Source organism: Coptis chinensis, chromosome 4 (genome assembly GCF_015680905.1).
Source record: "Coptis chinensis isolate HL-2020 chromosome 4, ASM1568090v1, whole genome shotgun sequence".
Lineage (NCBI taxonomy): Eukaryota > Viridiplantae > Streptophyta > Magnoliopsida > Ranunculales > Ranunculaceae > Coptis > Coptis chinensis.
The window spans coordinates 74,896,616-74,922,238 of NC_141459.1; the positions used below are offsets into that span (position 1 = coordinate 74,896,616).

General features: G+C 36.6%; 1 protein-coding gene and 1 pseudogene across 1 annotated transcript; one reads left to right on the plus strand and one right to left on the minus strand.

Annotated features, from left to right (window-relative positions):
* Positions 1–340: 340 nt before the first annotated feature.
* LOC147504806 (protein IWS1 homolog 1 pseudogene) lies at positions 341–1,413 on the plus strand (annotated as a pseudogene).
* Positions 1,414–8,896: 7,483 nt separating this feature from the next.
* On the minus strand, positions 8,897–22,104 carry ERMO2 (Sec23/Sec24 protein transport family protein). Its single transcript, XM_086557539.1, has 14 exons — positions 21,923–22,104; positions 20,333–21,441; positions 20,091–20,229; positions 19,153–19,343; positions 18,196–18,303; positions 17,829–18,032; positions 17,483–17,714; positions 17,259–17,408; positions 15,685–15,841; positions 15,214–15,341; positions 14,777–15,099; positions 14,479–14,661; positions 11,913–12,153; positions 8,897–9,461 (listed from the first exon to the last, which is right to left on the minus strand). The coding sequence occupies exons 2-13, from the start codon at positions 21,404–21,406 to the stop codon at positions 11,920–11,922; spliced, it is 3,123 nt and encodes a 1,040-aa protein (XP_086413665.1). The 5' UTR covers positions 21,407–21,441; positions 21,923–22,104; the 3' UTR covers positions 8,897–9,461; positions 11,913–11,919.
* Between the last annotated feature and the right edge of the window lie 3,519 nt (positions 22,105–25,623).

Here is a 25,623-nt window from a genome sequence, read left to right on the forward strand (position 1 = left end):
TGACACTTTTTAAATTAAATGCGTTCAAGCATCAGGCATTTAGGCATGTGCAGGTGCAGGTGCAAATGACAAATTAGAAAGGGGCGGTGAGAAGTTAAAAACAGACAAATCCAGGTTGTTAAATTAGAAAATAGAAATAGAAAGTAGTGAAAATTAGTTGGCTTTAACTCGAAGCCAAGTGTGTACTTCCATCTTCCCACTTTCTAATCTTTATATAAGAAACTATATTCTCCTCTCTTGTTCTACGTTTCGTTTTATTCTTCAGAAAAAAAGAAAGCTAGTTTCCCTGTTAGTTTTAACTTTTGTTTCATTGTTGAGCAACAACATTAGTAAGTAAGATATGGCTTGTGAGAAAGACAATGCAACATATCTTGTAAAGCTTGTGCTAAAGAGGAAAAGAGACCCTCTTGTTCAAGAGATGAAAGAGACATGGAAAATAGTTTCTAGGGTTGATCAGACAAACAATGACCAAGTGAGTGTTGAGAAGACTTCAAAAAACGACAATGCTCCTCGGGAAAAAAAGGTTATAGAAGATGAGGAGATTGAAGCAATGTTTGGAAAGAAAAAGAGGAGAGTGGAGAACGCTTCGCCTGAAGATAATATTGCTATGTATATGGTCATATGGAAAAGGTTATTGCCGAACTTGAAGTGGCAGCAGAAGAAGATGTTGCACTTAATGAATTGTCTAAGCAGGTAGTGAACAAACTAAAGAAACTACCACTTTTAACTCAAGTTCTTTTAAGGAAACCACTTCAACATGAGTTCCTAGATCATGGTGTTCTAACCCTTTTAAAGAATTGGCTTGAACCGTTACCTGACGGAAGCATACCCAACATAGTGATCCGAACTGCGATACTCGAAATACTAACTGATTATCTAATTGATTTAGAGCAGTTTGATAGGAGGGAACAACTGAAGAAAAGTGGTATCGGCAAGGTTATTATGTTTTTATTGAAATTCGGCGAAGAGAGTAATAACAACAGAAGACTTGCCCAGAATCTAGTTAATAAATGGAGTAGGCCAATAGTCAAGAACACTACGGCACGGTATGCGGACGTGAGAAGGGAGGATAAGGAAAGAGTAGTCTACAGCAGGCCATCAAAAGGACATGCTAGGTTAGAGTATAAAGAGGTTGATCTTTGTTTATCACAACTTTCGGAGAGGGACAAACCAAGACGACTCTCTTCAATGCAACATGCTGTGAGACCAGAATTAATGGCGATGGATTTTGTTGTGCGCCCTCTTTCCAAGATTAACCTAGAGGAAATTAGAGCAAGGGCAGGGCAAATTGTTAGTGATCAACGGCGCCTAAGGGTGTCAAAAAACTTGCAAAACTTGAAATCTTGAAATAAAATGCCACTTTAAGCTATGAAGCTTAGCGTGGAAGGTCGTTGTGCTATACTCTACCTTTAGGCAATTGGGATACGCATGGGGACACAAATCCTTCTCGACTATTATTGGTTGTATTGACTTGTTAGTATTTACTACATGTAAATAAAATTTGATGTTCTTCAGTTAATACTTTCTGGTGTACAATACATTATTGTTGTAATGCATATCTTCTTGGAATTATCCTTTATTTGTATGTGGCATACTGTCTTTTTTTTTTTCTTTGAAACTGTTAGGGGCCGGCATACCCCAACCTGTGCGCATTGATTTATAAACTTGAGTATACAACTCCACTTGCATTTTCTTCTACTATTACATTAATTTAACTTCTCTTGCAGAGGACATATAGTAAAATTAACTTCTACATTACTCATGCTACATTGCTAATAAAAATCTGCTTAACCCCAATTATAACACCCCGTGTTTTTATTTAATATTGTCCTAGTACAATAAATAATAATAATAATAATAAGAGATAAGATAAAAAAAATAAAAAGGGTAAAGATTATAAAGAGATAGGGTAAAGAGGATAAACCTCATTCCCTATTTTTAAGGGGTTTTTGAAAAAAAGGGTTTACACAGGAGTTTACACGGAGAGTTTTAAAATAGTGGAGGGAAAGAGTTTTACTCAAAGAAGAAAATGAAGGTTTCTTGCTGGGGATTTGCTGGCAACAGGAGCGAATCACGAGTGAGTAGTTATTTTGCTATTTCATTGAACCTATAATTGTTTTACGTGTATACAGAGATATTATTTCTATCCAAGGTTTTCGTTTTATTTCTGCTTATTCTCCTGTTATTATTCAGCGTCCTGTCGGTCGTGTTGAAAAAAAAAAAACTTGTAGAAACTCTGAAATTTGATATTGAACTGTCGAAGCTTGTTTGGGCTCGTTAATGGCGGCGCAAGCCCAAGAAACATCCTACTTCTGTTTGGTTGAACTATTTTGCTGTAGTTTGAACTTTTATTGTTGTGGTATGGTTGAATAATGTTTGGTTGTGATTGTAAAGTGTTTGGTATGTGAATTGAGGTTTGGTTGGGTTCTGTCGAAGCTTGGAGGGGTCGTCAATGGAGGCGCGAACCCCAAACATCGTCCTGTCGTGTATATTTTTTTGAACTGTGACATGGTTGTGGTGTTTTGTTAGTATATGATTTTGAACTATTATATTGTGTTATGTGTTGGTGGGTTGATGATTGGGTGCTTGACAGTAGGGCGGATTGGAGCTTTGAATCCGGCATTAATGGCGGCGCAAATCCGGATCTAGATTTGATGAAGGGTATTGATTCAATGAATTGAGGATTTCGCTTTTGTTAAAGTAGTTGGGGTTTTTCCCCTCATCATTTTCGGTTAGGTTTGGAGTTTAGTGGCGGCCGGACGTTAGCTGATCCGGTGGTGGCTGGTGGTGGTGGGAGCTGAGGGAGACGACCTGTTGATGTGGTTGGGCCTTGGGCCGAAACCTATTAGTGGGGATTGGGCCTTAGTTGGTTTTCTTTGGGCCCAATTTTAGTTTGTTTGGTTGGGCCGAAATAAATTAGTTGTTTGGGCTTTTTTCAGTTTAGTCTTTGGGACAAAGTTCATTTATTCTTTGGGCCGAACCCATTTATGTTTTGGGCCAGTTTAATTTTCTTTTGTTTTTGGGTTTAATCTATTTATCGATCCATAAGTAGCTTGGTCCACCTGTATTCCATTTCATATACGCTTGATGCCTTGTCTCTACCGCGAACTGGGATAATTAATGAACCATCATTTATAGACTTTGCACATGACATGATCAATCCGGCTAGAAAGATATTTTTTTTCTCAAATCTAAAGAACGGGATGAAGTGTTTATGGGCTGGGTTAAGACTTAAGTTATTTAACCGAGTCAGGCTAGCCAAGTTGGTTTAGGACTTATGAGTTCATTGTTTAGTTAATGGGTTATGGGATGAGTTTTGGATTAATGATTTGGGAAATAACCCTTTGATTGTTGAGTATCGGGCTTGACCCTTGACTAGAGTTGACTTTTAACTCGGATGATGATTTGGTATATTAGGATAGGTTTAGGGCTATTAGCATGCTTGGCTTTAGGCTAAGACATTTATATATATACGTGTGTATGTATATTAATTACTATGTGATATTTTAGTCTTTTATGATATACGACGTTATGACACTTAGACATCATAAAAATTAATAACGAGTGAATAACAATATACGAACAAGATACTTCTCTTTACGTGGAAAGAATATAAGAAATACAATTCAATAATGTTGCCATGACCTTAACTATGAACCATGGCTGACTATGAGTCTGTTGACCATGAAAATGATATGTTGACTGTCGACTTTGACTATTGGCTTTGACTGTTGACCGTTGACTTTTTGAATGTTGACTTTTGATATTGAATTTTGTGGACAAATCCAATTATAGGATGTTGTTAAAACTTGTATAAACATGTTTGTAATTATCTAATAAAGATTTGACGTGGTTTTATGCAATTATATATATTGGCATTGAAGGACTTTGATTTTGACTATGTGGTTGATAAGAACTACGAATGCTTGATTCTAATCTTAAAAGATTTGGATACGTAGACAGCTTTGAGCAAAAGTGCAGCCACTACACTATATTATATATTGTATATTAGTTATTAGTTATTGTGATAATTAACTATATGTGTACAATGTTAGTACTTAATTGTGTACGTAATTGTGGTAGTTTAAAATGTATTCATGAGACATTTAACTAATGCGTTATTCCTGATTGAACCTCTTGATATTTATGATTTATATAATGGATAATGAGGTGAGTTGATTGGTTATTGTGTTTAGAATCTTTATTAATGATTCTATTGCTTGAGACGATGTTTATTTTATAATATAATAAAAATATTATAAAAAATGATAACTTTTGAGTGTAAAAATATCCGGTGAAAATTTAATGTGTCGCCTACATCTTTAGATCTCTCCACGCCTCTGTGATGAAAAGAAATGTTTATGACTAATGATGTCATGTGAAAAAGCCGTCTTAGAGAGGAACTAAGGCATTCGCCTTGCGGGTGGGCTGTATTCCTTGAATGTACGGGAATGTAGGTGGGTATTCCTTGAATGTAGGTGGGTATTCCTTGAATGTGTCATGAATGACCTGTTAGTGTTATGATGAGTATTCCTTGAATGTGGCGGGAATAACCCAAGGTATTCATTGAATGTGCCATGAATGACCTGTTAGTGTTATGATGGGTATTCCTTGAATGTGGCGAAAATGACCCAAGGTATTCATTGAATGTGCTATGAATGACCTGATATTTTGTTATGCCCAAAAGAGGCTTTGTGGTTATGTGTATGAAAGTCCAGAGATGGCTGTGACTCACAAGTTACGAGTTTACAAGATGAAAGTATGTTTCCTGGAGGTAATATCCCGCTTGGGACATATATCTTGTAGTGGTACTTGGTGTGAGTGAGGCACACGGATATGTATGATTTGGCAAATGTGTGTAGTGCAAATCGTGGAGTAGGAATTAAAGGTTGGGCTGTGTCTTTTAATAAATGAGTCAACGAGATAATTAATAAACAAAGTAAAAATATTGATGTGTGACTGAGTTATTGCATATGAATATTTATATATTATGATGTATATGATTTCTTATGAGAAATATATACGTGGTTTGTATGAGTTGATACTCACAAGGGATGAATGTACTCCTTGGGTGTGATATTTTCCCGTTCTCATAAGTAGACAAGTAGTTTTTAAGTAAAAGTATATGAATTGTGTGATGTTATGGATGTGAAGTGTGACTGTGAATAATATTAGTAAACGATTGTGATTTCTATGTGACTGCGAAATGACTATAATTTGATATGTTATTACGAAAATATTAATGACTTGTGATAGTCTGAGATATATGGTTATGCACGTAGAAACTTTATGACGTAATGATGTCAATAAATGACTACACTTGATATAAGTATTATGTTAAATGGTATTCCCCGAATATGTAGGACGAACCAGGTTATATCACTTAGACTTAAATGTCTTAAATGAGGTTTGGTTATTAATGAAAATTTGACTGGTTGAGATAAATCATTTTATTGTGATGTCTAACTTTGTTTTGCAGGAAGGTAAGATCTATTAATTTTTTTTGCAGGGACGTAAATATCCTACCCTAAGACGACGTGTTGGCTTAAAGGTAAGATATACTAAACTCATATTTAATTAGGTTATCATATGTGCATTTAATAAATGGAATGTAAGTAATATTTATGTTGTGAGTTATTTTGAAAAGTGGGAATGATGAGTATTGTTATATGAAATTATTGGAATTTGTATATTGGGGGTGAAATCTTACTTGGGAAGAAACTACACGCCGTTTTGGAAAACAGAACTATATTGTCTTCCAAGTTGAAATGGTTGATAATGTTATATTTGAAATATTATTATATATATTTTGTTGTTAGTCTACTCATACTAGCAAATTCAATTTGCTGACCCATGTTTGCTTTGTTTTGCAACGTGGGTGTGTTGTTGGGAACATAAATGGTGGAGTGCAGTGGATAAAGACACGTGATTTGGAGTTGCTCTTGGAGTCTTCTGGTTTAAGATTTTCTGAAGGGTACGGTTTTGTTTTGAGACAGATGTAATAGAGTTGGTTAGTTTCTTTGTAGTATAATAATGTGATTTAAGGATTGTTCTTTTTAGTTTTCTTTTGATTTCAGTTTTGTATATATCGTGTTTGATAACAGGGTTATGGGTTTTGTTTCACCCCGGGTTTCCAGATAATTGAATATAATTGTTTTAAATATTGTCTGAAAATTTGGGGTGTGATACCAATGCTCTCAAAAACTAGTTTATGATTCCTAATAGACTCCATAACGTTCATGCAGAACCAAGAGTGGCCTCCAATCCATTAACTATCTTAACTGCTCTTAATGAATATGAGTTAACCTCTAGTTGCCGTAGACCTATTATCCTGGCTCCTTGTAATCCTGCTTCAATGCCCAACATCTCCTGGACCAGGATTGATCTATGTTTAGAACTACCATTATAAATAAGTAGGACTTTCCCTTTCCTTGTCTCTAATGAGTCCTTCGTATCCTGTGCTCTTAGGTTGCATTGTTCCATCTGGATTAATCATAGCTGTCTCTGCCACTGGCATTGTGAAGACCCTAGGTTTTAGAGTTGTATGTAGCCCTAACTGATTCAACACTTTCTGCTGAGTCAGTTACATCCTTCAGCTCCTTCTGCAAATATACTTTCATCTTCCTCAAGATATCATTAGAAACCTGTAGAACTGTATGTTGCTTCCCTTTAAATCTTGGACTGTTCCTCTTGTTCCAGATTCCATAGACCACTGCACAAACCATTGTTCTTATTACTTCCGAATCAGTTGAGTTCCTCCTAGTCCTTCTCATGACTGAATACCAATACTGTTTTAGTATCCCTTCACAAACACTATTCACTTGAACATTTTCTATTGAGTTGATAACACTCAGGTATCTCCTTAAAAGAAATTAACATTCACTTGCGAGACACTGCAATTTCCCTATAATGCACCGAGCAACTTCACACGACAACCAAAAGTTAATTAACCTTTGGTATGAAGCTCTTAAATATCTTCTATCTCTTAAACTTACAACAGCATACGAAGTATCATAATACACCCTACATAAATGGAACTTTTCGGTGCCATGGAAAATAGTTTTTCCCATAAAAAAACGTTATGATACACATGAAAGCTCTTGAAGATTGTTAGAAATTATCCCCTTGTATGATGTATCAAATACACCCTACTATTATCATCTGTGTCACACATGTTTTCCAGAATACAGGGACTGTTATACTGTACAAAACTGGGTTAATATGACATCAGCTAGCAAATACATGGGAAAATGAGATACGGTGGCCGGGCTGTGAATATAGGTCTGCCAAAGGGATTGACAAGGATCCATTCAAATTAACATTTGGTGGATTCATTTATTGGATTTGGATAGAAAGAAATGCCAGGATATTGAACAGCACAACTACGCTTGCCAATCAGTTGGTGAGATAGATTCTTATGGATGTCAAAACTAAACTACACCTCTTAACACCTAAAATGGAAGCAGGTCGTAAAAGATGGAGGATAAAGAGAACAAGACATGCAAATGGGAGAAGGCAGAAGAAGGTACAACCGTACCGTACAAATGTACAATGACTTTGAACACTGAGGGAATGGAGAAGTTTTAGGAGATAATGAGGGGCAGGCAGTGGCCGCAAGTCATGGGAAAGATGACTATAGTTCCGTTGCTTTCATAGAACTTCAAGGTTCAGAACAAGGACTAAACTGACGTCAAGGCTTCAATGAGGATCAGGGCACAAACAGATTATTCATGTGCAGTATCTTTCATTGATGGCAGCAGCAAGCATCCTTGGTAGGTGGTAGGTAAACCACATGATGACCGGGATTAGAAACTTGTTAAGTAGACTTGAAGTTTTCTCACTTGTACACCTCTACAGGGAATGATCAATGGTCCTCCATAAAAATCCCTACTGATCCAAAAACAAAAAAACGTTTGCCAGACTGAGAAAGAATGGATTATGTGAACTTTTTTAATGTTCAACCCCTACCAGACTATTTGTAAGTTGTAACCACCCTGAGAAAAACCTACAGCTCTATTCTAGTGCTATTTGCCTAATGGTTTACATCAACTGTAAGCAAATCAGCAAAGTTAACACTAAATGTTTTAAGGGGTATTTAGCTTTTGGGCCATTTGGGTAATATGAACTACCATCCATATTTTCTAAAATGGCACATTTACCCTTCACGGCGGGACACGGCCCTAATCTTAATGTTCAACCCCTACTGCAATATTACGTATTTGTAAGTTGTAAAACTTGCGTAATATAATGTTGTAAACTGATCAACTCATCAAACTCGCGGATTTAAAATAAAGAGTCTCATTCATGACACTCTGGTTGTGGCGGGATTAAAACCTACAGCTCTATTCTAGTGCTCTTTGCCTGAGATTCTGCATCAATTGGTTGTGGTCATAGAATTTTGCATCAACTGTAAGCAAATCAGCAAAGTTAACACTAAATGTTTTAATGTGATTTTTAGATGTCGTTGCTGAAATGATGAATATTTCAAATACTGTTATAATTCCAAATCTAAGCTATAACTAATCTGAATATTTCAAATACTTATAGTTCGACTGAAACTTGCAAAAAGATTTTAATTCAACTTCAGAATGAATCTTGGCAAGCTTTTAATTAGTTTCATTAAGAACAAGCAGTACAGCAACTGAATGTAAATGCCCTCGTTGGTCCCCAACACAGCGAAGTGCAGATTTCAGACTATCTGCAAAGATCGATTGAATTGCGAAGTGCAGATTTCAGACTATCTGCAAAGATCGATTGAATTGCTGAATTGTCAATTTCAAGTTATCAGCACAGCATTACATAAATTCAATTTCACTCATTCCATCAACGGATATTCAATCTCACAGTAGTCTAGGGCCTCTCTGTAAGAGTGATCAACGGCATCTACAAGAAAACAAACTAAAACAAAATTCATGTAAACTCCAAATTACCAATTTGAAAAATGCAACTAAACTATGTATAATAATGATTTACAAATGATAATTTTGCTGCTTTGTGCAAGACCTGAAGAACGACCAAACAAACAAACCCTCCCCGCGTAAGAGTTCCACCTTGGCTCCAACTTCAGAACAACTGAACAAACACAAGAATTCCACAAAAAACAGTGGAAGGGAGAAAAAAAAAAACAGGGGAAGGGAGGGAAGAAGGAAAAAAAGAGAAAGATAGCTCACAACCTCGTAACACAAAATTTTATTTTTCAATTTAAAAACAAAGCATACACCAAACTCTCCCTCTTAATAATTATTGCAACGGCCAATTTTTAACATCAAAATTCCCTTTCCCTCTTGAAGCTTCCAACCAATACACCTCCCGTTCCTTCATCACTTGGGTGGGCTATCACATTCGCTGGTTTATTTATAATTATAAATATCAAATCAAACCACTTTACTGCAATATCCTCAAACCCATTACCAATTCCAGAAAGCAAAACCTGAGCGGCAGCTAGTCCAAGACGAATACACCTACAGAATGTAATGAACAAATAAACGAATTTTATACAGAGTGAGGAAATTGTGGAACATCGATGTAAGACTTGTATAAATTTTTAACAAAATTAAATACTAGCACAGTAGCTAGAAATGAAAAATTATTGGATCACATATATGACATACAAACTATTCCAATCCACACTCACCGTTCGCTAACACAATTATGTATTCCAATTACAGTAAATCTAACATGGAGAGAACTGGACCAAATATAAAAGTGATGCCATATATTTCCAGTACGGATGATGGGTCTATTATTAGTAGACCCAGTGTAAGGCAAACTAGTCCAGCACATGCGAGATCTGCCTCAGCTAGTGGCTCTATTTCTCAAGCCCCAAAAGAGTGAAAATCTTTAGATCAAGTGGACAGACGTCTTATCAAGGCCCAAATCTACATTTCCAAAAATCTTCGAGCTTCAAGCGAGTAGACGGGGGCTTAGGAAGAGCCATTTATTAACGACACTCTCCACGTAATCAAGGAAGAGGAGACAGCTTCATACAGATGCAATTCCAGACTAGGGGAATGCTCAGTTGGGCAAGTTGACCCGTTCCAGGGGCTTATGGCTACTGGAGATGGGAATTCTACACAGAACACTCCTCTTGCTTGAAAGGTTCAAATGGTGATTCCAACAAGGTGATGACTGATGGATGGCAAATCCAGATAACAGAATTGGATGACATGGAGAAGATTAGAGGGAGAAGTACCACCGAGAGTAATGGAGAAGGGGTGAGAGATATGGGGGAGGTACTCTCTTCGAAGCAAAATGTGGAGGATCTAAATTCTAGGGACATTAGGAACAGGTTAGCTCCTCGAGTAAAACTACAAAGCAGTCGAAGCATGGACAGTGGAGGCAGCAGATACACGGGATGGGAACAACGGTCAAAACCATTGAAGCTGATATGTAATGATTGCACACTAACCGATGATTAAGTTCCTGATCAGGAAAAAGAGTCCAGTCCCAACTAGAGTATTTATTTATTTTATTTTATTCGATTTTATTTAATTTATTGTGCTGTATTTTGTAAAATTTATTATTTTATTGGGAGACTGCATCAATAAGGTAAGCAGGCCAATAAGGCCTACACATACAAGAGAAAAGAAAAGAAAAGCAAAAGAAACAAATTAACCCAGGCAAATACACCACATCAGCCCATAGCTAAAAACAGTAGCAGCCCCAAACAGATCAGACAGAAACACTAATGTCGTACAACTACAATTAGTGAAAATAAAGTAATCATACAAGGAAAACAAATTAACTGTAAGCAGTTATAGCATTTGCATGATATTAGTATTTGGTTAATCAATCTGAGATTTTGCTAATAGGACAGTTCAACCTCAGTTTTCACGTTTTCCCACATCATGTAAGGGCTAGATATTAGTATATCACAATCAATTTCAGGTTTAAGTAGGCCCGCACAACCGCACAACCTTATTATCAGGATTCAGAAAAGGCAGCGCCTGTCAAATATTGGTATGCATAATTGCATATGAGCATATTATTTTGACAGAATGCCCAGCAATAATGGCATATTGCTACATCTGATCATCTCCTATTAGACAAACTAGATGTAATAAAGTAAAAAATTAAATTAAAGACATATTAACTCCGGTAATTGTTCACTTTAGACTCCATAAAAAAGTGAGTTGTTGAGGAAAGCCAAATGAAACTAAGGGTGCTAATATTTTCACCAAAATAAACTCTATACTAATCTCAATAAGAACCAAAAGACATTTTTACCCAGCCAGAAGAAATTGAACACAACCTTCTTCTATCAAAGTACTTGAATCAAATTAATAAAAATAACAATGTCAATTTCTCTACACATCAATCTGGAGATATTTCGTCAAAGGGTCGATTAAATTAAGGTAGATCTCTAAGTGGTACCTCAAATGGGAACATAGATACAATTTTGTTCATCACGGGACTTTAAAAGTCATAATAAGGCAACATCCATTTTCTTGTAAATTTCAGTTAGTTGGTTTCACTGCAGACCCAATTGTGTGCTTGTTTTCTTACTTCCTGACGACGTTGTGACCATAAAGGAAGAGAGAAGATATATGAAAACAGATTTCCTTGGTTAGGTATAAGAATGTTTGAATGCAGAGAATATTATGTTGTACAAGATGAAAAAATCAGTACACAAAATAAAATCCACATGAAAATAAAATATTGTCAAAGAAAAAAATTCAACAGGACGAGGTTTATATTGACACACATACATATGACAGTATCCGACACGGGTACGAAGTATCCAACATGCAAACTACCAAATATTGAGGAATATATAATGTGTATGACATGCCCGACAAGGATACGGGACACGTATCCGATGTGGAATATTTTTAAGATATGGAGTGCCCATGTAACATAGTTAAAAACCTAAAATGGTAGTTGCTCAAAAGTCAAAACTAATAGTCCATTACCTCCATGTCATGGATTTTGCTGGACTTGCCGATGAATTTGAAGCATCCACTCAACATAACCACTGGTTCCTCCAATCTGGTCCTCAACAAGATTTCCAAGTAGCAATGAAACTTCTCTTGGTTGCTCTCCTTGCTTAACAAGATGGCACAGCTGATAGCTGGAAGGATCTTTCTCCCTACATCTCTTCAACAATGCTAGTAACTTTCTCGATACCTGATTGTCATGCTCATGTAGATAAACCTGTATCGTAAGAATGAAAAAGAGAATGGATCAAAACAGACATCTACAACCCCAATGAAACGCATGAAATGCAATAAACTATGAGACGACATAAGAAGACAACAAAATAGAATATTGACCCTTTTCTAAGGTTACAAATAGTTAGAATGCACTCAAAGGTCGCACACCAAATGAAGAATGCACCTTTTAGGCTAGAAAATTAAACAAGGGAATGGGGCGAGGCAAACTGGAGACCTCTTACTGCAGAACGATAATAGTTTGTCTATCCCTGCCCACTAAAAGGAATAGCTTCCATCCTATGAAGCACGGACACTACTCTAAGGGCAACGTATCCGGGTCGGATATGTATCCGACACCGACACTCCTCGATACGCCTCCGACACGTGTCAAATACTCGATTTGGAGTGTCGGATTTATTAATTAATTTATAGAATTTCCGACACTCCATGGACACACTGGTGGGGACACACGGGGGACACTTCTACATTTTACTCTAAATTTTAAAAAAGTGATTAAAATACTTAAAAAGAAGACATGACTTGGTAGGGGTTTTATTTCACTCTTGAAATAAGGAGGCACACTGCACAACTGCACACTTTTGATGATTGCCAAGTCCATTTTAAGTTTTTATATATATTTGTTATGAATTTTCTGTAATTGTTATTTCTTTCGTTGGCATTAGCTTGCATTTTTGGACATGTATGTTGTTTTTAATTTTTTAGAGTTACACAAGTTCAAAACTAGTTTTCATATTTTGATTTAAACTTAGTGGAGAGGGTTAAATTTCATGACGATATATATATATATATATATATATATATAATTTTTCTTTAACGTGTCCATGACATATCCGTGTCCTACTTTTTTGAATGATGTCGTGTCCGTGTATCCGTGTCGTGTCATATCCGTGTCGGTGTCCGTGCTTTATAGCTTCCATCTTTCCCATTAAAGCAGTAACATTCCAAATTCCCAGATTTACAAAACCTATGAATGCTAGTTACAGGCAAGCACATGATCATACAATCACATGAAATATCAGATAGTAACTTTAACTCCAGCACAGAGATTACTGCTTTTGTGGCTTGATGCAACAGATAAAAAACTCAAAAACTTTTTCAGTACCCTGACAAATGTCATAGGACATACTGAGAGTCTTCTTAATGTGCTATAGTCGTCCTGCTTGACATCCATGTGTTATAGACATCCTCTCCTCAGTCCTGACATCATATTAGTGTGGTATCTGTAAGGGCACTCAGAATGGGTGGAAGTGATTATATATCAACATATTAAAAGTTTACAGGAGATAGGGCTTTTTGTTTTACTTTTATTTCTTTCTGTGTTTTTTTTTTTTTTTTCTTTTCCCTGATTTTCTTCCGGAGGATATGTTGAATTTGATAGGCCCTTCAGTTGGTTGTCCTCAGATTATTTCTAAGCTAGAACTCTAAATGTCCCCATGTTCGGGCAAGGAAAAACTCATGATATTGACCAGACAAACACCTATGATGCAGTAAAAAGACAGATGATTAAGATCAGGGATTTAATAAAGCAAGTTACGGAAAGACGTGTCTATGGTCATAATGCTTTCCTAAAACTAAAGAGCTTCATGCCAAAGCCAGCTGCCAGACTTGTCAATTGGTTAGAGATAGAAATACAAAATTGGAAGAAGATATAAGGGAATATATAAAATCCAAAAACAGTATGAATTAGACCTCTCCCATTACTATAAAGTATAAACGACTATAAAGCACCTTACCATAGAGTATATGATATCAATACAATCTAAAATAGTCAATAGGACAAGTTGGACTTTGGAGTTTGGATAAGAAGAAAATATACAGATAGACAAACAAATCATTTTGCTGCTTAACACATCAAGTGAACCATTTGTCAAAGAATTCAATCCCAGTGTAACACTAACCTGCAACTCAAATTAGAGTAGTCATCGTACTTAGCAGATTCTAGATGAGAACAGACCTTATATATGGTGGACCTAAGTTTCTAGGTTTATCTCTATAAGGGAAAAATACAGCAAACTAGGACAATATATCTCACTATTTAGTAATCAAATGCTATCATATTACTCTTTTAAGTCTTAAAACAAAACAGGACAAGAGTGATCAATGAGATCTTATAAAAGAAGCACAGTTTGCAACACTAGAACATAGAAATATTTATATATATACCAATTACAATGTACTATTCGTACTAACCAAAGGCAACTAAAATGCAGTGCTTGGGGTATCTAACAATATGTAAATTTAGGAGCATGAAGCAATTTAATATTTTGGGTTTAAACACAAAAAATATTATGAAAAATTATCATACCCTAGAGAGATCAGTGAAACCAGAAAAATTCGCCCCAAGTATGTTACTAGCAATATCAGGTGAAAAGCTCCTGCCAAACCAAATAACGAAGTGGAGCCCGTCGTCATAAATATACAACCCTCTCGTATCTAAACTGTTTGCAACTAGTGGCAAAATTTTCAAATCATCACCGTCAGCAGGTGTCTGTAAAAACATGAGATGAACTTGCTTAGTCTGTTGGATTCAATAACCAAAATATCATTGAAAGAAATTAATTATAATAACAATTGCTACATAAAACAAAAGAGGATGATCCTACCTTTAGAAGATAATCATCAATTCGAATCAAATTAGGATAGAGAAACTTCAACAGTCTTCTTACAGACAAGGTCATCATGGTAAAACCCGTAGCACAGCGTTCATCGAGCTGAGTATCAGCATATCCTCCACGAAGAGGTATAGATTTACATAGTGCTAATCCATACAGAAATATGAATCTTAGTGATTCTGGATATATCATTCTTCCACTTAGGCGATGCTGCACAGCATAAAGATTTCGGTATTCCTTAAGGGCCTTCACAATCCTCAATTGGACTGAGTGCCGTGCATCTTCTAACTTAGACGACAAAGTTTTCTCAACCGCTGTGTTTTCATATTTAAATAAAAAAGTCAAAGAAATAATGAGAAATAGGAATAAGTATAAAGATTAACTTTAAAATTTATGAACGGCTTGGAATAGAATGACTTTAATCTTACCAAGTCTGCTCAATAAAGTAACTATAGCACCAGCATCAGCCTGGCGATACATCTCGGCAAGATCTGTTACAACAGGTGCTGCTGCTGTATGCACTCGGATGCGCCTCTCACCAGAGGATGAGGTGTATCTTTTGCCAGTTAAGGAACCACCAGCATTTAATGAAACATAAAGTAATTTACAGATCACTTGAATGGTAAATAATCATATTGACTGCCTCAACCATGAACAGATTAAGATGCAAGTGAAAATGAGTGGGCCTAAATTTTGCTAACAATATTGGATATCAAACAAAAATCTTTACCAAGAAATTACCAAGAAAATAAAGGTGAGTTGGTTTTCATTCATCAAAGAAAACATATGGCATCTCCAACAATAAAGCAGTTAATTTCCAACATGGTCAAAATGTTATGCAACTTACGGATAAAACAAGGTAGGATTTCTGCATTAATATAATATATTGTTTAGGATACAACAGAGCAACTTGGAAGTACACAACCTGGGTTATCAGTAACTGATCTTCCAAAGCAAACTGCATTGCAAACGCTTTATCACAGTCTACAGAAGGAAGGGCCAGCAAATCAGTAGACCTTAACATAAAGTGTCCATGGTAGGAGGTGAACCGCACCCCTGAGAAGCATAAAAAATAAATAAGAAAATATTTAAATCCAACTTCCAAACAATGGCATCCAACATCTTTTTTTGTGGCCGTCAGATATATACAACAGCACACACAAACTACATAAAAAAGGACAGGTACATTTGTGACTATAATCTTTATTTGTAAGTCCATGCATGCAAGTAGTTTGTGGCGGATCAGCTAAGATAGTGTGAAAAAGGCCATGATACTTTGAGGTGGATCAAATGCACAATATTGTTATTTCAATAAATAGCAATAAGTTTTTTTTTTGTTTTTCTTGGTCAGTCAAAAACCATGTCTCATCCCCCACCATCTTTTTTATTGTATAGCATTGTAATAAATCCAGCTTTTACATACACAGGAATGGTGACGGGGTGGAAAGCATTTATGATGCAACTGGGCAGAAGATTTTGCAAGGTCTGTATTGGTTACTGATGAAGGGGCTGAGGTTGCTACTAAAAGAGTGAGCAAGACTGAGCCAAGTGGTGATGCTGTTCATGTCGACATATCACGAGGGGATGGTACCGAATTATCTAGTAGTAGTAATGTAGGGAGAAACGCAGGCTCAAATGATAACTTGGTGGTGGATGTTTGTCCTCAAAGGATGCATAATGACAATCTTAATGAAGGAAATGTTGGGGAAATTGCAAGTAGAATGTACAATGGTCGAAATAGTGACGACTCTCGGGATTGGATCAAATACATGGTTGTGTCTTTAGCAGCCAACTTGGGGATATCATCAGGTTTGGGAAGTACGGGTCTTGAAAAACTTTTTGGGGAATTACATAGAAATAATAGAAAGGAGTGTGGGATTGGGTAAACAATGGGGCTTGATTCGGACAATAATCAGCCTATCATGGAGAGGGAACATGATGATAATCTTGTAGACTAACTGAATATATCGCTAGCAATAATGTAATAGTTAGAGATAGGGGTAAAAAGTGGGATCTCTCGTCTAACTTTCGGATGCAGTTAGCCGAGAACTTGTAATTGGGATATTGGGATCATTATAGGGCATAACCTTAGATTCTTAGAATGTGCATTAGGTCTTGGGAGGTATCTGGTTGTACCATGTAAGTGAGTTTCTCTCTCACATTTGTACCCTTTTTACAACCTAATCAATAAATTTTATTTATCAAAAAAAAAAAAAAAAACAGATGTAGGTAATTATGTAGCAATCTATGCCAACGCAATGACACATTTAGCTACAATGTTTGTCTCTTAGACAAATCTAACAGGTATTCCACTATATATTTGGTTATTGGCAGTTTCATGCATCTGCAGGAGTCGAGGTCGCTATTTGCCTCAGTGGCATAGCCACGGGTTAAAGCTAGTATTGAACCAAAGAGACATGTTTCCACATGTCAATGCACATAAGTAGAAAACAATAAAGCTTCATGTACTAACCTTTTCCACATCTAATACGCATTACAGATTCCCAGGCTGTCTCTCTTGTAAGATCCCTGGCTAAATCATATCTCAACTTCGCTCCATGAATGTCCCCTTGAAAGCCTGGATAATAGTACACTTGACCACCAGTATACTTTGCTAGTGTTCCTGTATCAGAATATATAGCTTATAGAAGATGCAACTAAAGATATCAACCATCTCATATCAAGTATAGAACGTACCTAGCGAAGCTATATCTGTATACTTATCACTGAAAGCATATACATTCACGCCAATCTGGTACTTGGTAAGATCTGCAGCCATCTGCTTGTAGAATGGATCCTCTGGTACTCTTAAAGCATACTCTTTGTCTGTTCCATAAGCACGAGGATCGTCTCCACGTAACCGTAATCGCCCAACACCAAGAGACGGGAGACTTGTTTGAAAGATCAGTAATTTCCCCCCGAGTTGTCCCTGTTAGGAATAAATAGCACAGATCGGTCTAATAAGTAAGTGATGAAACTATAGCTCCAAATGATATAACCCAAACCACTTAAAGGAAAAATATATATAAACATATATACGCACCATAACCATGAATGTTGCTCTTAGAGCTGGCCCAAAAGCAGATTCTACATTGAGATTGTCCTGAAACATGGAAGGCAAGCTATCCAGGAAAACATCCACAACATTTCTTGATTCGGACAAGTTGACAAGAAGATCATCTGGCAAAGGTACAAATATATCTTCCAGATCTGACACCACCATCATTTGAGGTTGTGTCAGAGATGACTGGCACAACACCAAAAAACAAAAAGCAAATTATTGTAATCGCTACGCTAGAGCATATAGTGTTGACTGTTGATGGCTAGAACAGAATAAAGTGTTTATCAAAGTAAATATTAAAGAATATGCAGTGCCATTAATAATAGAAATCCATGTGAAAATAACTTGCCTTCAGATTATAAAAATGTAATGTGCTGTCAAAAGTTATGAATCCAATCTGTGTTCTTGGAGAGCCCGGCAACTCGTCCAAAGTAGACTTAATCGTCTTTGCCACGATCTGCCAAACAATGTTGAACACTTCTGAAAGTGAAAATACGCCCATGAAAAAACTAAAGATACCACATACTAAATAATGCTTCTATTTCAGGTTTTATCACTGTGAGTTGAGAAAAAGAGCCCATCATGAATTAGGCATCCCCTCTCCAACTTATTCATACAATCATTGGCAATACAAAGAAAAATTGCGTGCATTTCAAATTCTCAAAACGCCAAATCAACTCCAAGCCACCAAATGATATGTATACATATATATAGAACCTAATTGACAAGACAACACATAATATTAATGAACATTGCTTCTTGATGTGTTAATTTATTATTTCTTTATCAATAAAAATTAAAATATATTGATATAATGAAGGGATTCCATCAAAACCCAGAACAGTAACAGCCTTCTGTTCAAGGACCAACCAAAAACCTTGGTACTGCCTAACTGTACTAGTAGCTATTGAACAGCTCATTTTCCCTTGTTTGATGCTACTGATATCAAACATGTTTACAGAGATACTAATAAGGCTGCAGACTATCTAGCCTCTCTGTGTATGACTAGTACTAGTATTCTAGAGAGATTTGAAATGTTGTTCAATCCTCCTGTTGACGTAAAGCACAATAATATTGTAGTGGAGGATAGGCAAGAGAAGGTGTACTAAAGGTCATCAATCAATGATAAGCTAGGGATGTTGTAATTCCAACTTAACTTTCAAAAATAGAAATAAAAGCCAAGTCATCATAATATGTATAGACCACTTCGGATAGAACGTTACAGTGAAAATGTAATTGCTGCAGGAGAAGTGGAATTATAGCACAGACCTACAAGATTCTCTAATCCTTTTGCCAAAGAACTTACCTCAAGCATACCACTTCTGACTGCAGTTACTGATACATTGATGAGGAAGAAGTATAGTGGTGGCATTGGAGGCCGCACCATGTACTCAGTTGGAGCAAGAAATTCAACAGTACCCTTTGTAAGCTCAGGCCGTTGATCTAGATCAACCCTTCTACAGTTCGCATCCAAATGGGCAAAATATTCACCGGGAACTGATTGTGAAAATCATATCAATTAGAACTCACGTGTAATACATTTAAGAGAAAATTCCAAGTTCGCATTTACTGAACAAATAGCAAATGCTCATCAAGTGTCGAGAAATATAGTTACTGAACACACACCTGCTCTACACATACATTAAATGGTGAATCCTAACTCTAGTGCAGAATCCTTCGAACGGATAACTCTAGCTTGTTACACAAAATATGAACAGTTCTCATACGCCATCAAGTCAAAGAAAACAGTACTGATATAAAAGATTCTACAAAATCATTTGAAGCTACAATTCTGTTAAAGGTCTGCTCCAAATCTGATAAAAGGTCGTTCAAAGAAAGAATATCCAGGGACAAGTTTCATATGTTTATTCATTGTTTTTACCTTTCTTTCCCCAGTAAAGGACATGTTTGGAGTTTGGACTTTGGAGTGTTTTCCAAGAAGAACATTATGAAAGCAACTAAAGAACATAACAAAGTCAAAGTAATCTTTTAATATAATAGCTTCAGCATCAGTCACAAAGCTCCATCCAGGACTTTAAACGGGCTTTAGGTGGTGATCTCTCACTGTATCTCTGGCTGTACCCTGTTTGTGAGATTCTCTCTCACATCTGTTTTCTTTTTTCTCCTTTTTTTCATCCTAATCAATAAATATTACTTATCAAAAAAAAAAAAAGCTCCATCCAGGACTTTAAACATGAGATACAGAACAAATTGTAGGGCAGAAACATGTAAACTTAGGCATACCATCATTAAGCAAAGCGCAGATATTGCAGCGCCACTTTCTCCCTCCATCTGTAAACGTCACATAGGGATTCACATAGGTCCGACATCTTCTGCATCTGATAATTCCCATTGGTCCAAAATTAACTACAGGCACTTCCTCCTAAATGAAAAAGAAAAATAACAAATCAGATAGTCAATAACAGAATCATTCAAAAATACCAGTTCAAAACCCTCAGCCTACTTAAGATAAAACTGTTACTAACCCCCTCCGGAGCTTCTGCAAGAGGATTAACCACAGCTGCAAGTGGTAAATGCCACCTCGAAAGCAATGACTGGGAATTTGGAATAGCAGTGGTTGTGAGGCGTAAATATCTAGGGTCACAGTTCAAGGGATACATCCCAGTGAAGGCCTTTGGCTCTACATCACCATCCAATGGCCTAGGCAGTGTTTTTAGATCCACTCCAGGATCAATTGATCCTGGAACAGACCCAACAGATAGAGAGCTGAACTCCTCAACTAAACCTTGAAGGGATCCTACAGGCGGCCCTCCACTAGGATATTGCATTTGCCCCCTTGAAATCATGCCAGTAGTTGTCATTGGGGGCTGTGGAGGTGGTCCTCCACTAGGATACTGCATTTGCTCCCGTTGAAACATCCCAGATGGTGCCACTGGGGGCGGTGGAGGTGGTACTCCACCAGGATATTGCATTTGCTCCCTTGAAATCATCCCACTAGTTGTCATTGGGGGTGGTGGACCATAACTTCCTTGGTGAACATAATAAGGGGTTGTCTGGGGTTGTGGAACTTGTGTCGTAATTGGATCAGCTTGCCCATATGAATATCCGTGCACATGCTGCAAAGGTGGTGGTGCAGGTTGAGGTGTGTTCCCACTTAATAGAGTAGGGTTCAAATGCTGCGGTGGAGGTCTCATTGGCACTGATGGAATCTGTTGTTGCGGACGATAGGAAACAGACGGAGGCGGAGGTGGTTGACTTGCTGAAGGTAGACCAGGTGTGGGCATTGGCTGCCCAGGAAATGCTTGACCACGTGGAGGAACCGGTTGAGCAAACGAAGAAAACTGGGGACTTGGAAAGCTTGGATTAAAACCAACACCTGTCGAGGCATAAGATGGTTGTGGAGGAGGAGGCATAGATGGACCGTTGAATCTATACTGTGGAGCAGCTCCATAACCTGACACCTCAGGACGCACTGCAGGCCCAGCTGCTGGAAAAGGTGGCGTAGTTTGTGGCGTAGAAGCAAATGGTGAAACAGGTCTTCCTGGAAAACCATGCTGTTCAGGTTTTTCATTCCCCATAGGCTGTTGTGTATTCCTCATTACTCCTTATTTTGTCACAATCCCATGCAAGAAACCTACAAGAATGCATATAGCACTTGGTAAAAGTAAAAACAATGCACGTGTAAAATACACATAGCACAACACCAAATCAATTATAGATGCCGGATGGTAGGATTGCAAAGCGCGTGAAGTTAAGTATGCATAAAGTATACTACTCTCTATAATTAATCTATTGTGCACTGATTAACCAGTTCAATCTAACATACAGTGCAACATCTCTTCTTCAATTGATATCCACATCGAAATCAATCAATTTAAGTAACTTCTAAAGCAACCAATTAAACTCCTTTACATAATCCACTCTCAAATTCCATAATTTCACATTAACAACAGTATACTAAACTGAGATCGGAACTACAATATCAAATCAATTCATATAATCCAAAACGAATCAATTAAAAACCTTTAACAATCATATAATCATCCAAATTCTATTAAAAAACGATAATTGAAGAGTGGAATTGAAAGTGTGAATAGAAGATTAGATTGAATTACCTGAAAAGATTTAAACTTTGATCTGAAAATTTGATTATTTCGAATGAAGGAAGACTTTGTTTATTTGTTGTTTTGTGATTTTGAGGAATAAAACGAGGATGAGGAAATAAATTTAAGAAAGTAAGAAGGAGAAGAGAGAGGGAGTTTTTTTATATTATAATAATTATTATTGTTTTGCCCGAACTGTTATTTTAAACTCAGCTAGTTAACTCAAATTCTACTGTTAGTTGGTTTCTTGACTTTGGGCTTCGTGTGTTGGGCTTTGGTTTTAATCAAGGATCAGAGACTGCCCGTTCGAGACTGGGTTACATATCATCGTCCAAGTTTTTGTATGGGTTAGAATGGATAACAGAGATCGGGCCCATACGACAGGATTGGGTTGGAATTAGGGCAGGAATCGGGTCGGGTAGACCCGAATCCAACCCGACCCGATTACCGAATACATCGGGTTAGGGTCTATTTTTATATCCGTTTTCGTATTTGGGTTGGGTTTGGATTCGGATATAATTTTTAGGCTTTTTTTGGATTTTTAGTGTTATCCGATCGGGTTAATCGGGTTCAGATATTCAATTTCGGTTTTAATCGGGTTTGGGTTCGGATATTGTGAAACTATTCGGATTCGGATATAGCCATATCCAACCCGATCCCTGCCCTAGTTGGAATTACGACTCTAAGCAGGTGTAGGTGCGGCTGGGAACGGTTCTAGACTTCTAGGACAAAAAACATAAAAAGACAATTTTGCCCCCTTCAACGGGCTTCAAGTGTTTTAATTAAAAAAAAAAACACGTAGCCAATTAGACATGTGTCTCTCACGACCTCTCACACTCCTACTTCTAGAAATATTTTTAAAAATTGCAAAAAAAAACGAAATATACAAAACAAAAAATCAAAATTGTTTTGATTTAATATTTAACCAATATATTAAAGGTACTCAGCTCGCTATGGGCACAACCTATTTTGTGTTGGGCGGACCCAAAAAAAATTATTTTACAAATTTGCCATTGACAAAAAAAATCGTAATTTGTGTTGGGCACCCCCCAACTAAATACAAGTAACCTATAGCCAACTTGTTTAGCTTTTTCTTCTTCTTCTCCCTCATTTCTAATCCCTAATCCCTAATCCCTAATCCCTAATCCCTAAACTATACTCTAAGTGGAGAAACTTCGAAATAGTAAAATGGAAGACCCGAGCTTTTTAGAACACAAAGATGAACCATTTAGTGAACACAAGAGAGGAATGAAATTTCACCAAATTGATGACGTACGTAATTACAAGTGAGTCTAATGTGATAACAAGTACATGGATACAACAATTTGGATAATTTTAAGTAATCTTAATAATCTTTCTACTCTTGAATAAGTAGTTAAGTAGCATTTCCGAGTATTTATCATCCATTCAAGTGGTGGTCAGGAAATTGATAATTAAATCTAATGAATGGATTATCAAGTTCACAGTTAAAGATCATGTCCATGTCAAAAGAACAAGACTAACTTAAAATAAATTCTAGAGTATCTAAACGTCGCATAACACTGAAAAGTTCAAATTCAATCTAGTCAGACGGTAAGTAGTCGAGATGTAAACCATAAACTAGTGTCTATGTCATAGGCAAAAGATTAAACAATTATACAACTTTGGCCTAAGAAAACGAAATGAAAAGAACAACACAAAAAAAAAAAAATAGATCAATTTGCACTGACAATTTAACATATGTTTGCCATTTCTTGAACACTCTATTAGATTGATTCTCTGACTCCCTTCAGTCTTTCAGAATATTTTACATAACCAAATATATGTAAAATCGCATAGAATAGATGCCACATGGCTGTGTGTTTCAACTGTTATGAAGGATTTCTCGTTTAGAGTCCCAGACATTACAAGAAGGGCATAATTTGTATTGCTCTGCATCTGAGTTCAATAGTTCTTTGGATGCAGGGAGATGAATTATAGGATCGAACGAGTATGTAACTGGCTTCTCAAATCACCCTTAATATTCATTTTTTAGGCTACCTTCCGAGAGAGTGAAACTAAGATACGTCTGTATACCATGCAACAATATCCAATAACTCTATAACATTTTACTTGGAGGTTTTTATTCCTGAAAATGCTCCTGGATTTTTCTTTTTACTCAAATCCTCATGAAAAGGGTGAATTGGCAAGAAGCAATCTTAGTTGATTCCACTCAACATCATGCCATGACCTTTAGTTACAAGGACAGTTGAAGATATTTTCCCACTATTTGTTACTGATAAACTAGACTCATTGTCCTGATTGAAGCACATGCTAAAGGTCCATCCTAGTATCCTAGCTACTAACTACTACCTTCTCTTCTGACGAGGGTATACTACAAGCAAATTTTTTTATTAAGCTTCAAGAACTGTCGCGATGCAAATAGATCATGGAAGTTCTAAATAAACGTTACCTGCAACCAGTTACTTAAGGAGAAAATAATCAAAAGAAACCTCACTTCTGTCTTACAACTTAGCACTTAATCTCTCTGATTCTCTATCTTAATGAACCAATGTAGGAGACAGACAAGACTTCAACAGTCAAACAATTAGTCTTGGCTGTACACTCCCATTGACCAACACGTCTTAAAGCTCTTCAAATCCTCGAAAGAAAACAAGATAAATATAAGCAAGTGACATTGCATTGGGTGAAATTATTGAAGATTGGTCCAGAACTAGGGGAGGGGGTTCTCCACCCTCTGTGATGGGAAAGTTCTAGGCTTGATAATCAAGCTTGACATGCGAGTCAAAAATGTCAAAACAAATTAGAAATTAGAAATTGCGTACATGAGATTGAGGATGAGAGATCGAGAGGGAGAATTGGTTGAAGTGAGGATGAGAGATCGATCGACAGTATCGGGCAAGGAGAGTAGGAGATTAATTTAATTTGGCGCAATTTTTAGTTTTTGGTGGTAGGTTTTCGGTGAATTTGACGAGGGGTGGTAACTGGCTATTTCGAGTTTGTTTTTGTTTGGGTTTGGTCATGGGGTCTGCCCAAAACTCTCGGTTGCGCCCAACATAAATATAGACCCCAAATTGAGCAGGGGTCTGCCCAACACAAAATGGGGTCTGTTAATAACAGGACCCATATTAAATATCGACACATATTTGAAATTTTTGAAAATTAAACATAATTTTTGAAATAATAAAAATTTCAAAAAAAATAAATACAATAATTTAGAATGCAATTTTACATGTGTTGCATAGTGGTGTTTCCACGTCCGTTGTACACATGCATAATGATGTGTGTTTGTGTGGTATACACATACATAGTAGTGTTTACATGTGTGTTATCCACATGCATCATGATGTTTGCATGTTTGTTTTGTTGTACATATGCATAATAGTGTGTGAATATGTATTGTACACATGCATAGTGGTGTATGATAAGTACCCAAAACTGTAGTTTAAACCCCTTAAAAATATTCTACTTATGTCAATTATGTTATTTATTTATTTTGTTGTAAAGAGACCAATTATATTATTAATAATGTGAGTTTATCATTATTTATTTGTTTTTGTGTATTTCAAACTTTAGAGTTGAATAAGTGTTGAAATGACGTCAATTGTGCGTGAAAAGAAGCTAAATTGATTGTTAGGTAAAAACCATGGAAAAAGGCTAAGATTTATGAAAGAAAAGCCCAAGTCAAAGGAGTATAGCGAAAGTCGATTCGGATGAAAAACTACTAAAAAGTC

Bases quoted from the DNA above. Each gene is read 5' to 3' on its own strand.
- ERMO2 (XM_086557539.1), bottom strand. From the start codon at position 21,406: ATGAGGAATACACAACAGCCTATGGGGAATGAAAAACCTGAACAGCAT. The intron at 18,033-18,195 runs GCAAGTTATTTT...GTGTTGTGCCAG, and splicing joins TACATTTTTATAATCTGAAG to TCATCTCTGACACAACCTCA. The intron at 12,154-14,478 runs GTATGATAATTT...CTTACGATACAG, and splicing joins GTTTCACTGATCTCTCTAGG to GTTTATCTACATGAGCATGA.